General features: G+C 36.1%; 1 protein-coding gene and 1 non-coding gene across 2 annotated transcripts in view; both read left to right on the forward strand.

Moving 5' to 3' along the window:
- Positions 1 to 3,992: 3,992 nt before the first annotated feature.
- On the forward strand, positions 3,993 to 4,064 carry Trnap-agg. The gene has a single exon. It is a non-coding gene; the product is annotated as a tRNA-Pro (tRNA).
- Positions 4,065 to 11,153: 7,089 nt separating this feature from the next.
- LOC124253369 (ras GTPase-activating-like protein IQGAP1) overlaps positions 11,154 to 14,730 on the forward strand; it is a 168,804-nt gene continuing 165,227 nt past the window's right edge. Inside the window, 2 exon segments of the mRNA XM_046687119.1 lie at positions 11,154 to 11,501; positions 11,634 to 11,730. Of these exon segments, the coding sequence (XP_046543075.1) occupies positions 11,462 to 11,501; positions 11,634 to 11,730 (137 nt within the window). The 5' untranslated portion in view covers positions 11,154 to 11,461.

The raw sequence follows: 14,730 nt of genomic DNA on the forward strand, positions 1-14,730 counted from the left end.
CCAGGATTTGGATTTAACTGTGTTTCCTGTAATGCTTAGAGCTTGGGGAACATTAGACTAACAACTAGTCTCTGAAATGAACATATTTTACTGAAAAAAGTTCATAGTTAAAAAAAATATAATATAATGAAAAGGAGCCCTGAGACTTTCTTCATTTTCAGACGCTGAGGAAATCTAGACTTGCCACATTTTCTAGACTTGCGTAGCTTTCTCGGATATATTTGCTTCAGGGTCTGTATGACCGAGGAAATCTAGACTTGCCACATTTTCTAGACTTGCGTGGGCTTTCTTGGATATATTTGCTTCAGGGTCTGTACGACAGACTAGGGGAACATGTTTCACTTGGACAGAGTATAGTAGTTGATGAGATGCCAAGACTTGGTATATATCACAGTGATGAATCCTGACTCTTGGTATAATGACCATGACATATATCTAATAAACTAGCATGATCTTATTCAGGTTAAACTGAACAGACTATTACCAAATACATGACTTAAAATATGAAGTCATATACCATCAAGAGATAAAGCAGATTTGTTCATGAAATCTTAAAAGTTGGAGTAAATTTTTATTATCAACTACACAATATTAATCCCCATAGAGATTTCAGGTTAGGACAGGTCCGTAACAATGGTTTATTGTCATGAGTGATGTGAAACTGGTTGGTTGGTCACGCTCAGTGACTTGTTTAATTATTTATATGTTGGATATTGCTTATAATAGTAATCATTGAATTGTCTGGTAAAGATTACAGAAAGCTAAAATATCATTTTATACCATTACACAACAAACAGAAAATAACTAGTGTCGTATACAATACTGGTTGTGTATTAATGTGCCCTGTTATGTCAAAGCTGCATCAAAACTCTTTGTACCTTCAAACAGTACCAAAATAATAAAACTTTTTAAAATGACAAATAATCACACATGCAGACCAAGAAAGGGTTACATACAATGAGTACGAACCTATTTTTTCCAATAAATATTCCAAACATTGAGGCTGGTTCATGAATGCATCTCCTCCGCTCTGTACAGCTTGGAGTCGTCTAAGACTCTCGGCTTGTAATAGAAGGGTATTAATTACACGTCAGAGTTCATGATCTTACAATCATACCATTCAAAATGTGGGTAATTTAACTAACTATGGCTGCATGTATTTAGAACTGCTAAGTACATTCAGAGAAGCAGACTATCGACACTACAATTAACGGTACTCATTTTACGGTTGCTGCTTTCGTCAGCATGTTATCAATATATGTGCCTTGAATCTTAATTCCCATTGATTTCCTTCCTTCTCCTTATCAAGTACTTTCAATTATACTGGAGGAAGTTGCATGACTAGTAGCTCTTATTTCCTGACAAATGCAACCCAAAATAAAGAACACCTTTAGCTTTTCAAGTCTCAATCAGTATACAACTGAGTACCCCAACAACATATGATGTATTCCTCAATACAGATTAAAACCATCAAATCTGAGACAAATCTTGCATGTTCACGCATTGTATAAGCAATCCTTTTTTTATTTAAAAGCAGTAGATAAGTGTTAACTGAGAGGGCAGGCGTATCAACAGGGGGGAAATAACCCATTGCCCGACGTCCGAGTCCAGTGTTTTTTTCTGTCGGGCAAGCAAATTTGTATATCACACTGTACCGGTGTCCAGTTGACTTTCCAATGTTAATTATGTTGCTTATTTTAAAAAATCAACAAGAAAACGGCCGGTATAGAGGAAAAATTATCAGGGCAAGTGATTTTACATGTGCCACTGTACCGGAGTACACTAGCAATTTTAAAGTTATTTCCACCCCTGATCAACAAATCAACTACAGTCTGTGTAACAGTGAGACTCATTCCCTTGTGTTTATCCACAAGTATCTTGTCCCACGCTTGTGACTGAAACCCAGCTATTGTACAAATAAATATGTTATAATATATGCGGACAAGAAATACTGAAACACGCTGTTCCATATTTAACACACAAACTTTGCCCCATTACAAGTTTACCCCCATGTGCAGCATAATAGTGTATAGTTCTGCCCTGAACTACAAAAGAGAAAACATTGATCTTTGAAGGATCATCGATCTGTTAGCAAACAACTCTGGAGAGGTTGTGTCTTGCATTGCATATTTAAGTATTAAACTACTTGAAATGACTTCTTTTTAGCAATGATTAGTTATTTTTGTAATAAATGTCCTAGAGGACTGTTTGGGAGGGGATTTCTTTTGACACAATTTAATCATTACAACATCATCATTAAAAATGATTAAGCACAAACAATACATACAACCTTGTTACCTTCTCACAAACAATACATACAACCTTGTCACCTTGTCACAAACAATACATACAACCTTGTCACCTTGTCACAAACAATACATACAACCTTGTCACCTTGTCACAAACAATACATACAACCTTGTCACAAAAATACATACAACCTTGTCACCTTGTCACAAACAATACATACAACCTTGTCACCTTGTCACAAACAATACATACAACCTTGTTACCTTCTCACAAACAATACATACAACCTTGTCACCTTGTCACAAACAATACATACAACCTTGTCACCTTGTAACAAACAATACATACAACCTTGTTACCTTGTCACAAACAATACATACAACCTTGTCACCTTCTCACAAACAATACATACAACCTTGTCACAAACAATACATACAACCTTGTTACCTTCTCACAAACAATACATACAACCTTGTCACCTTCTCACAAACAATACATACAACCTTGTCACCTTCTCACAAACAATACATACAACCTTGTCACAAACAATACATACAACCTTGTCACCTTGTCACAAACAATACATACAACCTTGTCACCTTCTCACAAACAATACATACAACCTTGTCACCTTCTCACAAACAATACATACAACCTTGTCACAAACAATACATACAACCTTGTCACCTTCTCACAAACAATACATACAACCTTGTCACAAACAATACATACAACCTTGTCACCTTGTCACAAACAATACATACAACCTTGTCACCTTGTCACAAACAATACATACAACCTTGTCACCTTGTCACAAACAATACATACAACCTTGTCACCTTCTCACAAACAATACATACAACCTTGTCACAAACAATACATAATACAACCTTGTCACCTTTTCACAAACAATACATACAACCTTGTCACCTTTTCACAAACAATACATACAACCTTGTCACCTTTTCACAAACAATACATAATACAACCTTGTCACCTTTTCACAAACAACTCATGGTCAAAATGAATACTTATATGTGAGTGAGTGAGTTGGTGGGTGAGTGTTTGAGTGAGTGAGTGTTTGAGTGACAATGGAACACACCTTGAACACAATATACATGTAGGACCAATACTGGTGATCAACATGAGGGTGGGATATTTTTGTACAAATATGGTTTGCTCAGTTTAATAGTAAATCCATAAGAACATGTCGTTTAACTGGAAATTGTCAGCACATATAATACCATATAGGACTGAGTATGTTTGAGGGAGACATTTCAATCCATACATCATACTATACTCAATGCAGCCAATGAGTTAATCTTCCCAGCACAAGAATTGTGATCAGTACAATACAGTACATTACAAATCAAATTATATCAATAAGATGAAAAATAATTAATGCAAAAGAAATCTAGTAACAAAAGGACAGCAACAATTAAACAAATTCATTCCTTTTGAAATCACAGAAAAACATGGAACATTTAAATGAAAATACTTTAATTCATCTAAAACTTCATGCCTCAATAGCATTTGCCATATATAACAGTAGTAGCTATATACATATTACAGAATATTTTCATGATTATGTCTCCACAGAGTAAGCCTTCCTACAACCGTGAGTCTAGTTCACTCACACTCAAGAAGTAGGTCAACCCAGTCCATACTGCTGTGAGCTGTGGCCCAGCGTTGCCGCTGTCAGTCAGCCAATATCCCAATATCTCTCTCTGTCCACATCAGCTGGCTCGTTGGTCTAGGGGTATGATTCTCGCTTAGGGTGCGAGAGGTCCCGGGTTCAAATCCCGGACGAGCCCAACATTTTGAATTGTATTTTTTTTTCAATCTCAATTTTTGACAGTTTAACACTGCTGGCAACTCATGGTGACACAGTGACATCATTCATTTGGGTTTATTTGGGTTATATACTAATATGAAGGTAAGATATAAAATGTCTGGCTTATCTTTAGAATTCAGCACCAAAAACTTTAAGAAAAAAACCCCTCGATAACACAATACATACATAAAAATTTGTAATGACTGTTGCTGGGTTATCGAGGTTGCCTAATATAAGCTCCTTTCTGTCTTCTGCAGTCCCGATATGCATTGTCATTGAGCAGGGACTACAATGTTGGGAGTTTGCAATATTTGTGTGTTAAATATAGCCTGCAGCGGTTCATTTTACAGCAAGCGCCAGTTTATGAAAAGCACTTTTATGTTAAATATATTTTATATTTCACTTTCAACTTAAGTTATGGGATTAAATGGATCATTAATGCGAACTAATATGCATATATGTTTTATTCATTCAGTAATTCACATCATTACACAGGAATGGAGTTTACTGAATATATTTATCGAAACTACACACGTCCACCAGAAATCTACTGTCACATCTAGGTTGGGTAATCTTTTGCCATAAATTAGTTAGTTCTTTTGGCTCTGGTCTTCTATTGAAAATGAAGAGAAAGACAAGTGCTGGGGGGCGTGTATTTAAAGGACAGAAGCCAAAGCTCTATGATCCATATTATCCTTATAGGCATAACCAGATAAATTTACACATCAGTTTTTTCACTTTGACAGACTGTGTGTTTTTTTTGTTCATTGAGATATGTATAAGAAAACTTATGTGTAAACTGTATGAATGCACATAATGGCTTGCATCGGTTTTTCTATTCATACCTCAATGAAAAATAAATAAATAAAAAAATACAGGGGTGGAAAAAACTTTAAAATTGCTACTGTACTCAGGTACAGTGGCACATGTAAAATCACTTGCCCTGGTAATTTTTCCACTATACCGTCCGTTTTCTTGTTGATTTTTTAAATAAACAACATAATTAACATTGGAAAGTCAACTGGACACCGGTACAGTGTGATACACAAATCTGCTTGCCCGACAGAAAAAAACACTGGACTCGGACGTCGGACAATGGGTTATTTCCACCCCTGAAATATACACAAAAATGCAGTCAATGCTTATAATTAAACTGGACAATCCCCAAAATCTGATATCTGCAATGGTTTCATCAAACATAGTTAAGCAAATTAAAGCAGACAGAAATTACGAGATTGAAAAACATTCCAAGAAAAGGAATACATACTGTGGCATGACATGAGATGATGATGATGATTTGGAGATTAACATGCGCTTTTCGACATAATGTGTGACATGTATCAGGTAATTGTTTGATAAATGTACATAGTGAGTGAGTGAGTATGGTTTTACGCCGCTTTTAGCAATATTCCAGCAATATCACGGTCGGGTGACACCAGAAATGGGCTTCACACATTGTACACGTGGGGAAAACGAACCTGGATCTTTGTCGTGACGAGCCAACGCTTTAACCACTAGGCTACCCCACCGCCACTGATAAATGAGGTGGTAATCAGTTCGTGATTGTTGAATGGGGTAAAATAAGCAAGCCAGTTTTTTGCTACAATAAATATGATATTTAGAGAAACAAAATATATTATGCATTTTCTGTCAACTACATTTCGTTTCGATCCGTGAGTAGACGCAATATATATGATTGTGAATTCTTTGAATAATGTGGACCAAAGTTATAATTATTGGTAACTGCCAGTTGTCTGTGGTCTGTGTTTACCGCGATTAGGACCCCATCACGGGGGATCGACTTATGCACGAAACATACCATTTTGACACTGATTTTAAGGGTCAAGTTTTGGGGTCGTCTTATCCATGGGGTCGTCTTATAGACGGTAAAATACGGTACATAACTTGACATGCCCACAAAGCCAGCAGACTCTCAATGGAGAGTAGCATTAAAACAAAGTTCCCAGGAACTGTCTATCACAGTAAGAGGTGACAACTACAACAGTCAGACTGTAACGAATCAGAACAAATATGTCAGGAAGAAGGGGGCACTTTTATATGAGATGATCAGTAACCACCAATTTCAAGCATTGGTTTCCTAAAGACAGGTCGACACAGCTGAAATATGCTTCTTAGTAAAAGAACCTGAATACCAAGCCCATGGATTTACAGCAATTCTAGCCTTTAAAAATGTTAAAGAGGCAAGTCTAGATGAGCGGACAGTACTGTACAAATTAAGAGCGACAGTCTGTTAATAATATTTTGTTAGAAATTTTCATTTAAACTATTAATTATTAACTTGGAGACTTGTGCAAGTCTACTCACAACTAGTGGTGTTCTGATTAATTGAAATAATCGAAGATTGGTCGCAGTGACCAAACGACCAAGCAATCGATCACATTTTCTCATAATGGAACATAAACGATTTTGGAACTACTGTTTTAGTCTTTGAAATACTCGACAAAGGAACATATCTTAGAAGTTGTCAGGGCCTGGAAACATGTTTATTTCTTAGAAAACTCACTTCAATAACTGAAAAGTCATGACTGAATATTTCTCTAAGACTCAAGGAAGTTCATGATATATTAGTCATCACTTTAAAGTAACAAGTTGCATCATGTTATACTTTTCTGCAGTAACAACCTGGATAGGAAAATCTGAAAAATGACGCTAACCAATTTTTTTCGATGATTGTTCGTTGGTAATGAAGCAATCATCAACTGTGAGATTTCAACCAATTCCCAACACTACTGACAACCTTACACTGTTGCAAGGCACATGCTGGTTGGCAGCTTTCCATTGTTTCGTTTCAGTTTCAGTGTAAATATGATTGACAGTGCAAACACACGGCTATTGTTGGTAGGGAAATCGACAAGACATGTCTTCAGACTCAGGTAAAAGTTTAAAAGTAGTTGATATTCAGTCTGATGTCTATTAGGATGTAGACATTTCTGGTAATCCATCTAAAACAAATGATGAGACAACATACTAACAATGAAATATTCTGTGACTTTAACTTTCTGTCCACATTGAAACTAGGGGTGACTATTGAGGGTAAACAACTATTGCGATAGCAATAGTACTATTGCAATAGTTTTTCTCTCCTTGAATTGTCTCATTTGAAGTCGGTTCCCAAATGAATGTATTGTTTATATGAAATAAAAACAAGTTGAAGTAGTTTCAGTCTCTGTCAATGAGTGACAAAAAACTTGAAACCCGGTTCAAGTAAACAGTTAAAACAAAAACTCAATGAAGCTGCAAGTCTGCACCCAAACATCCTGTATTTTCCGCTGAGCATTTATCAACTGAAGTCAATTACTAAACTATCGATAGTCACACATACTATTGATGCATCGATAGTTTTTCGTTTCTACCATCGATTAATTGCTATTGGAGCCTCAACAATTGCAATTCATTGATAGTTTGATGCACCGTTACAGCCCTAATTGAAACAATACTGCAGATTTCACAGCATAAGTTTTTGCAGTATTTGTCTTCTTGATTCCCTTTAGAATTTCTTGTGAAGTTTTGTCAGTTGTTTCCAACTTCTTGATGAGTTCTTCTAGCTGTCCCTTTCAACAGTCCTTGTTTTCCACAAACGAATTTGCTTTTATATCTCTTCTGGACACCTTGAACTTGACTGACTGAGTTTGGTTTTACACTATTCCAGCAACATCAACGCTTTAACCATTAGGCTACCCCACCCCTGGACATCTTGAGCTTCAAACACTGTAAATCACTTATAAACAAGTGATTTCTTCAGGTGCATAGACATTAAATAGATAAAGTGTAGAGTCCAGATATTTGTACTTTTCAAAACTCCTTTATGCACACAAGATCTTTCGCTGCTCAGTCTTCAGGTGTAAATGAAAACTCATACAATTTGCCACAAATCAGAAATACAAATCATTATCTATTTGCAAATATGTATGCTAAGCTAAACATACATTTAATAATTTAATTAATAATTTAGTTGTGGATGGACACAGATTTTGTCACGGAAACAGAACCAATACATCAGTCATCAAGCCTAGGAAACCCTTCAAGCTATTAGCTGTTTGACAACTGTTACGTGTAAGCTGTTTGACAACTGTACCCTGTTCCTATTAGCTGTTTGACAACTGTACTCTGTACCTATGAGCTGTTTGACAGAAGTAATGTGTACGCTGTTTGACAACTGTACCCTGTACCTATATGTTTGTAAATTGTTGATTAACACTGCACTAGGCAATATTCCAGCTACATGGTTACTGGTCCGGTGTACTGTTTGACCAAAGTAACCTGTAACTATAAGCTATTTCATGACTATCCATCATGGATGAAACATTTGCAATGGTCAAATACAACATGAAATGAATTTGTACCGGATTCTTTCTACATATTGGAATAATTACTTGCACAGCAATTTGTATATTTCCTATTTTACATGTAAATAAGCCATATTAATAACTTTCTTCCAACCAGAATAGTGAATTCAACAACTGAAGCAATGACCAAATTAAGCTAATAAATAGGTTCAAAGTGGCAAGTAAAGTGGCCGTAGCTGTACATTCTAATGGTGTTACCATGAAAGGGAGAGAACTCCAGGGATACTCCTGGCACGACATTGCTATCACATGCATTTTCATGGTAAGCATTGATAAACTAATAAATGCTTGAAGAATAAAAGAAAAAATGACATGTATCCATACCCAGAAAGTGTTTAGTCATCTAGTTTCTTTCATGTAGTTTTTTTCTTCTTTAAAACACACGAATAGAACTGTTAAGCCACAAAGTAACACTTTTGGAAAAGAATTTGACGACATGGAAATGGTTCCTAAATGAAGACAAACAACTGAATTAGGTAATCTGTATGAGATGTGCTGTAACACATAAAATATGAATGCAATAATCACTGAATTAATTAATACAATTGAATACATGCTCTCACTTGCAATATATAGCAGACAGAATCCAAGGATGTCACAGTAGTCAATGTAGCAGTTATAGGTTGATGGGTGTGGTCCTAGTATTATGAGTTTAATTTATATACTGATGCCTCACTTTGAAGTTCCTGTGAAGTCCTCTGATCATAACTTTATTCGTAGTCATGAGTGCATGTTGTTTTTTTAAGGTTATTTAGTTGTAGAAGCCATGCATCCAACTTCAGCATTTAACTTAAGTGATATTTCCTGTGTCATAATTGAAATATATGCTGCAATGTCCTAATCTAGAATAAATACTTGTGCTAATAATGAAATGAGTAATATAATGCTTCAATATATTACTAAAAGTCTAATGTTCTATAATTAAGACTGGTTTGTGTTTTCAAAATGAAAACAGGATGTAATCTTGAATGATCTAGTTTGTTTAACTTCAAGGCATGGACTTGATGGTTTATGCCCTTTGGCTTGATAATAATAACCTTTGTATTCAACAACATCACTAGAAACACCATCCTCGATAATCTCCAGGGTATACGTTACGATCACTCTCCACTATACCCTGGATGCATCCACGACTTGGCCCGATAATTATAATACCTCCCTTTGCTGGCTCCGCATTCTCACAGCAGACAATCAGCTAAGCCCCCGATACATCCAAGCTTGCCAGTGTCAACAAAGATAGCGGTCGCAGTCGCGAAGGTTTGTTCGCAGTACCACTCAGATTTTGGGGCAAATAATACACACAAATTGACAGATCTGAAACTTTCCCAAATATACTCCTTCTACATCTTTCAGAGTATCTCTGCATCAGTTGTGTTGCCAAGTTTAAATGGTTAGATAATTTAAGAAGCGAAAGTGAGTTGTGATTGGTTCGCTCAACTTCCCAGTGTAGACCCCTGATTGGATAAAAAGCCAGCCAAGGGAGGTAATAAAATTATCAGGCCAAGCCGTGGATGCATCCAGGGTATAGTTGAGAGTAATCGTAACATATACCCTGGAGATTATCGAGGATGTAGAAACACAAGTCTTCTTCACAAATCAGATCTGTTTACATATCTCAACATAATGCATGTTCCTATGCATGCCCTATTGCAATACTGAAAAAGAAACTCATGTTTTGCACAAGACATCAGCTTAAGAATGCTGAAAATGTCCCATGAACTATAGCCATCATAGTCTGTCTCACAGTCCCTGAACCATATTATTTTCCCTACAGCCTAGCCCTCCCTGCAATGCTAAAGCCCTAATGAAGCAAGTCTAGGTCTTCCTGGGGATCAATTTAAATGGGTTTATTTGTTACAACTCCGTTACAACCAAACTCATATATATTCAGAGACTAAGCGTCAGCTCATACCTATCGTTGTGGACTCAAATATAATGTATCCATAATGAGTTATAAGTTAATAAATTCAATTTGGTTCTCATGTTCACGGACGATAAGATCCGACAGTTGACACCACACCACGCACTACGAAAAAACAGCTAAACTTCCTAGAAGTACAATTGCCAGTCATGTCGAAAATTATGTCATGAACTGATATTGAAATATGTGGATGAACATCTTTTTTTTCGTGTGACAAAAGAGGAAACAAGATGTGGCGAAACTGGCCAAAGATATAGAGATTCAACTATTTCAAGTTAGACCTACTTCAACAACTTCAACAGGTGTCAAAAAGTTTCCAAGTTTTGTTGGGAGGCAATATATTCCAATAATCACAACAAAACATCGAATTTCGGTGACATCTTAACTTGCGTTTACAGTAAAATAGTAGAACAACTCAGAAACACATAATCAAAGGGATACTTACATAGTTACTGGCTATTTTCAAAGGAATCAACAGTTGCTAGTAAATCGTGGCCATTAGTAAACAAATGTCTACATTCGGGTAGTGTTGAAACTATCAACATTGAAATAAAGATAACATTATCGACAAACAGATTTATGAATAAATCATTCTTATATTGTACCAGGTTTAAATAACTCACTTTCCTACAGTATTTTCTTCATTTTAAAAGTAATGAGATATTGTTTTGGCAACTTAATTTTAACCCAGGAGGCCTCACATAAAATAAGTGGTGATAAATTACTATCATTTCAAGGTGAAGGTTGTTTTGCAAGGTTAGAGGTTATGTGAGTTCACGTTCCCACAATTCCCGCGAAAAGGTTCGAATCAGCTTAGCGCGCTTTCTGCAAGTGTACCACAGTCGCCGAGCTGAGCGACACGAATCATAGGAGGCTTTCGTGTGTTTTGTTTTACGCGCTGTAACGATACAGGGCGACACTGGATTGACATTTTCCCTTTCTCTTGGATTACCACTAAGCACTGACATTTTGTAGCCTATGTACAGTTGAGGATATGTTTTGAACACGATTGTTCACAAGTGATACCCAACTCATTCTGACAGCATCCTTGTTTGTTGTGGATAGTTTGGATTACCATTTGTTTCAACGATGGAGAGCGACACATCAGAGCACCGTCCCCATTACAGGAGTGAGTGTTACTCTGATTTCAGTCAGTTAATTGTTTATTGACAACCATATTCATTGACAACCATATTCATTAACTACTGTTAGTTTTACTAATTAGCTTAATTGCGTATTCAACGAACCTTGTATATTTCAGCCTTGGACGACTCTCGTCTCTCGGCCGATGAAATGGACGAGCAACGGAAGCTCAATATCGCATACGAATATTTATGCCATTTGGAGGAAGCAAAAGTGTAAGTTACTATTCAAATACCACTTGTCCGTTACAACTAAGAACATCACACGTAAGAAATTTGAAAGGTCTAGATGTCAACGCAACATCAGCTTATGAACTATTTAACATTTGCACGCATCATTGAACAGATCTCTTCTACGCACTAGTAAGCTCACTTAGGTGATATCGGATTGTACATTACTATGGACAGAAATAGTCTGACTTGCCTGAATAATAAGCAACAGGATTGTTAAACCACAGGGGACTTTACTGCAATAGCAGTTTGAATGACAACAGGTGTCAGTTGCCACTTTATTTACCATGACAAGTGTTAAATTGTTCTTCACTATAACTTACGAGGTTTAAAAAAAACTCTCTTAAGAGTAGGAGTTTTCAGTATAATCAAACCCCAATATAGGCCTCACATATAGGAGTCTTTGAACAAGTTAACAATGTATTTGTATTCAACAATGTTGAAAGTTTGACGTTGAATGAGTATGTCATCTTGACCTTGCAGGCACATCCCTTATGACTCATGATCCCGCATATTCAGAAATTGCATTAATTTCCATGTGAATTCATTTATTGGAAAGTTCCCTTTCATTTTAAGTATCTTTTTTGCCCTAACTTAAATAGCTATTCTCTGTCAGGAAGCTATTAAATAATGTGTAACATAAGCATACTGCATATTGATAAAAAAAAGTGATAATGTTTTAATTATATTCTCTTGACCGTTTTTATAGCCCCTTTGTTTTACTGAGACCTATTTTTAAATACTGTGTGTACATATTTAACATATACACACAGCACACCCACTAAGTTAGACATGAAAGTGTTCAGTGGTTATGTACTTGACACCCTCAGGTAACGGAACCACTCCCCTATCTGGCACGGGATCGTCTAGTTCTAGTTTCATCAAAATGTACAAAATAGGGAAGCATATGCAATGTGTATTTATATACAGATACTTGAAAATGGCTATATGTTGGTTTATGCTTGATATGATGACAATATATCAATCACTGTTGTATGCGATTGCCATGCAAGTACGACAGTGAAGCAATCATTCCCCCTGCCTTGAATGACACATGTCAATCTTGTCAACTGTTTAAGAATTGACACAGTTTCATCATTTCTTTTGAGAGAAGCAGATGGCTTGTACCGACATCCCCTTAGATGAGTCTGTATTTTACAGGAAGGTGTACATTTGTGACATTTAAAGAAACGTAAATTGGGGGCGGGAGAAGATGGAGATTTTTGTAGCAGGCAGAAGAAAAGAAAATTCTTTCTTCAGCAAAGGCATTCCAAACAGATTTATCTAGAAAGTCTGTAAATTATCATGAAGTAGCACACTGCCAGAAAATAGCTTGTAATCATTTGTGTATAATTTAGTAGTTCCTTCATGGCTTCTTGTCATAAGAGAAGTTTGACTGATTGAAATATAAAAGTGACCACCTTTTTTTAAATATACTGATATATTTCCCCCATTCTGACCATAACCACAAACACAGGCCATGTAGATTACATCTGTGAGAGTTGCTGCTATTATGTGTTCTGGTATGTATGCTGCTTGGTTGTGGCGGGATCATGTTTCCAGTGGCTTACATTTATCACTGACCTACATCTGTAGAATTGAGTTTTCATAATGCTACCACATCATATACACACTTCATTACAGTACTGCTAGTGGAACAAAGATTCCACTTTGGATTTAATTTTTCTATTTCATTTGGATTGTATTAAAAGAATTTGCTGGACCATGGTGTTCACATTCAACCCATCATTAAAAACATTCTATACTATTCACACTTTGCTAAGGATCAAATCATGGATTCAACAGAAAACCTATGATGTGGGGTCAAATTTGGTTTAAATATCTAAGCTTATTGTTAGCATGGATCCTAGGTTTATGTCACTGCATCTTGTTTATTTGTCAGTGACTCGTTCCATGATTTGCAAAATGGTTGATTGGTGCCATGAAAACCATTTTTATGGTTACTCATGTATCAGGTGCATAAGCTTAGATTAAGGTGACTGTTTTCCTAAAGAGGGGCTACCATATCATTATTTATCCAGTTTTAAATGGATATAATTTCAACATATAATTCTACGCTTAAGTAAAGTTGTGCATTTTTGTGATCCTTATCAAAGTGTGAGTAATATAAACACAACCCAGTTATTTGAAGTTGACTAGGTATAGAGACATCTTTTTCTTGTCCTTTATTTAATTACAGATGGATAAATGTAATGAAAGACCTTTTTAATGTGTCTGCTTATTTTATATCTAGCCTGTGAATGCTATGTGAGGTCACAGTTTTTTATATCCTTTACAGTGAAATCTGTTACTTGCTTTTATTTGCACAGTGTGTGGAGATGGCCCATGTCAAATATAGACTTGTATGTGCCGTGTGTGAAGGTAACGACTGTAGAGGTAACATAACGTCAGTACACCTCACCGTCACACAACTACTCATTCCTTCACACGCCTGGAGTGCCTGCAGTTGTTACCTGCAGGGGAACACTAGACCAGGTGTGCTGATGACGTCTTCAGAGACACATCTGTGAACTAATCTCATTGTCGTTTGGAAGCTCCAATTAATCAATTTCCTTTATGACTGATTGCTCTGAGTAGTTTACAGTCATTGAATTGACTTTGGAAGCTGTTATTATTTTATGTTTTCTAATTATAATTTTTATGAATTTCTGGGGTCATGCTGTCATTCAGTATAACTGATCAAGACACCTGACAAGGCTGAACTGCATTTGCTATTGGTTTGTCACCTATAGTAAATGCATTCATTTTACTGAGATTGCATGATTTCATTTATCCAGGTTAATTGAAGGATACTAATGTAAATGTTCAAAATGTATGAATATATTTCTCTTTTCATTCATCATTGATAAGTAAACAATTAAAAAATTTTCGACCTGAATCAATACTCCTTGTCTCTCAAGGAGTTAGATATGGACGTTTGTAAGAGGTAGCTGCAATGAAATGTTTTGTCTTATTTGGTATAAG

The sequence above is a fragment of the Haliotis rubra genome, unplaced genomic scaffold, assembly GCF_003918875.1.
Source record: "Haliotis rubra isolate DU_JTF1 unplaced genomic scaffold, ASM391887v1 Scf54, whole genome shotgun sequence".
Taxonomy (NCBI): domain Eukaryota; kingdom Metazoa; phylum Mollusca; class Gastropoda; order Lepetellida; family Haliotidae; genus Haliotis; species Haliotis rubra.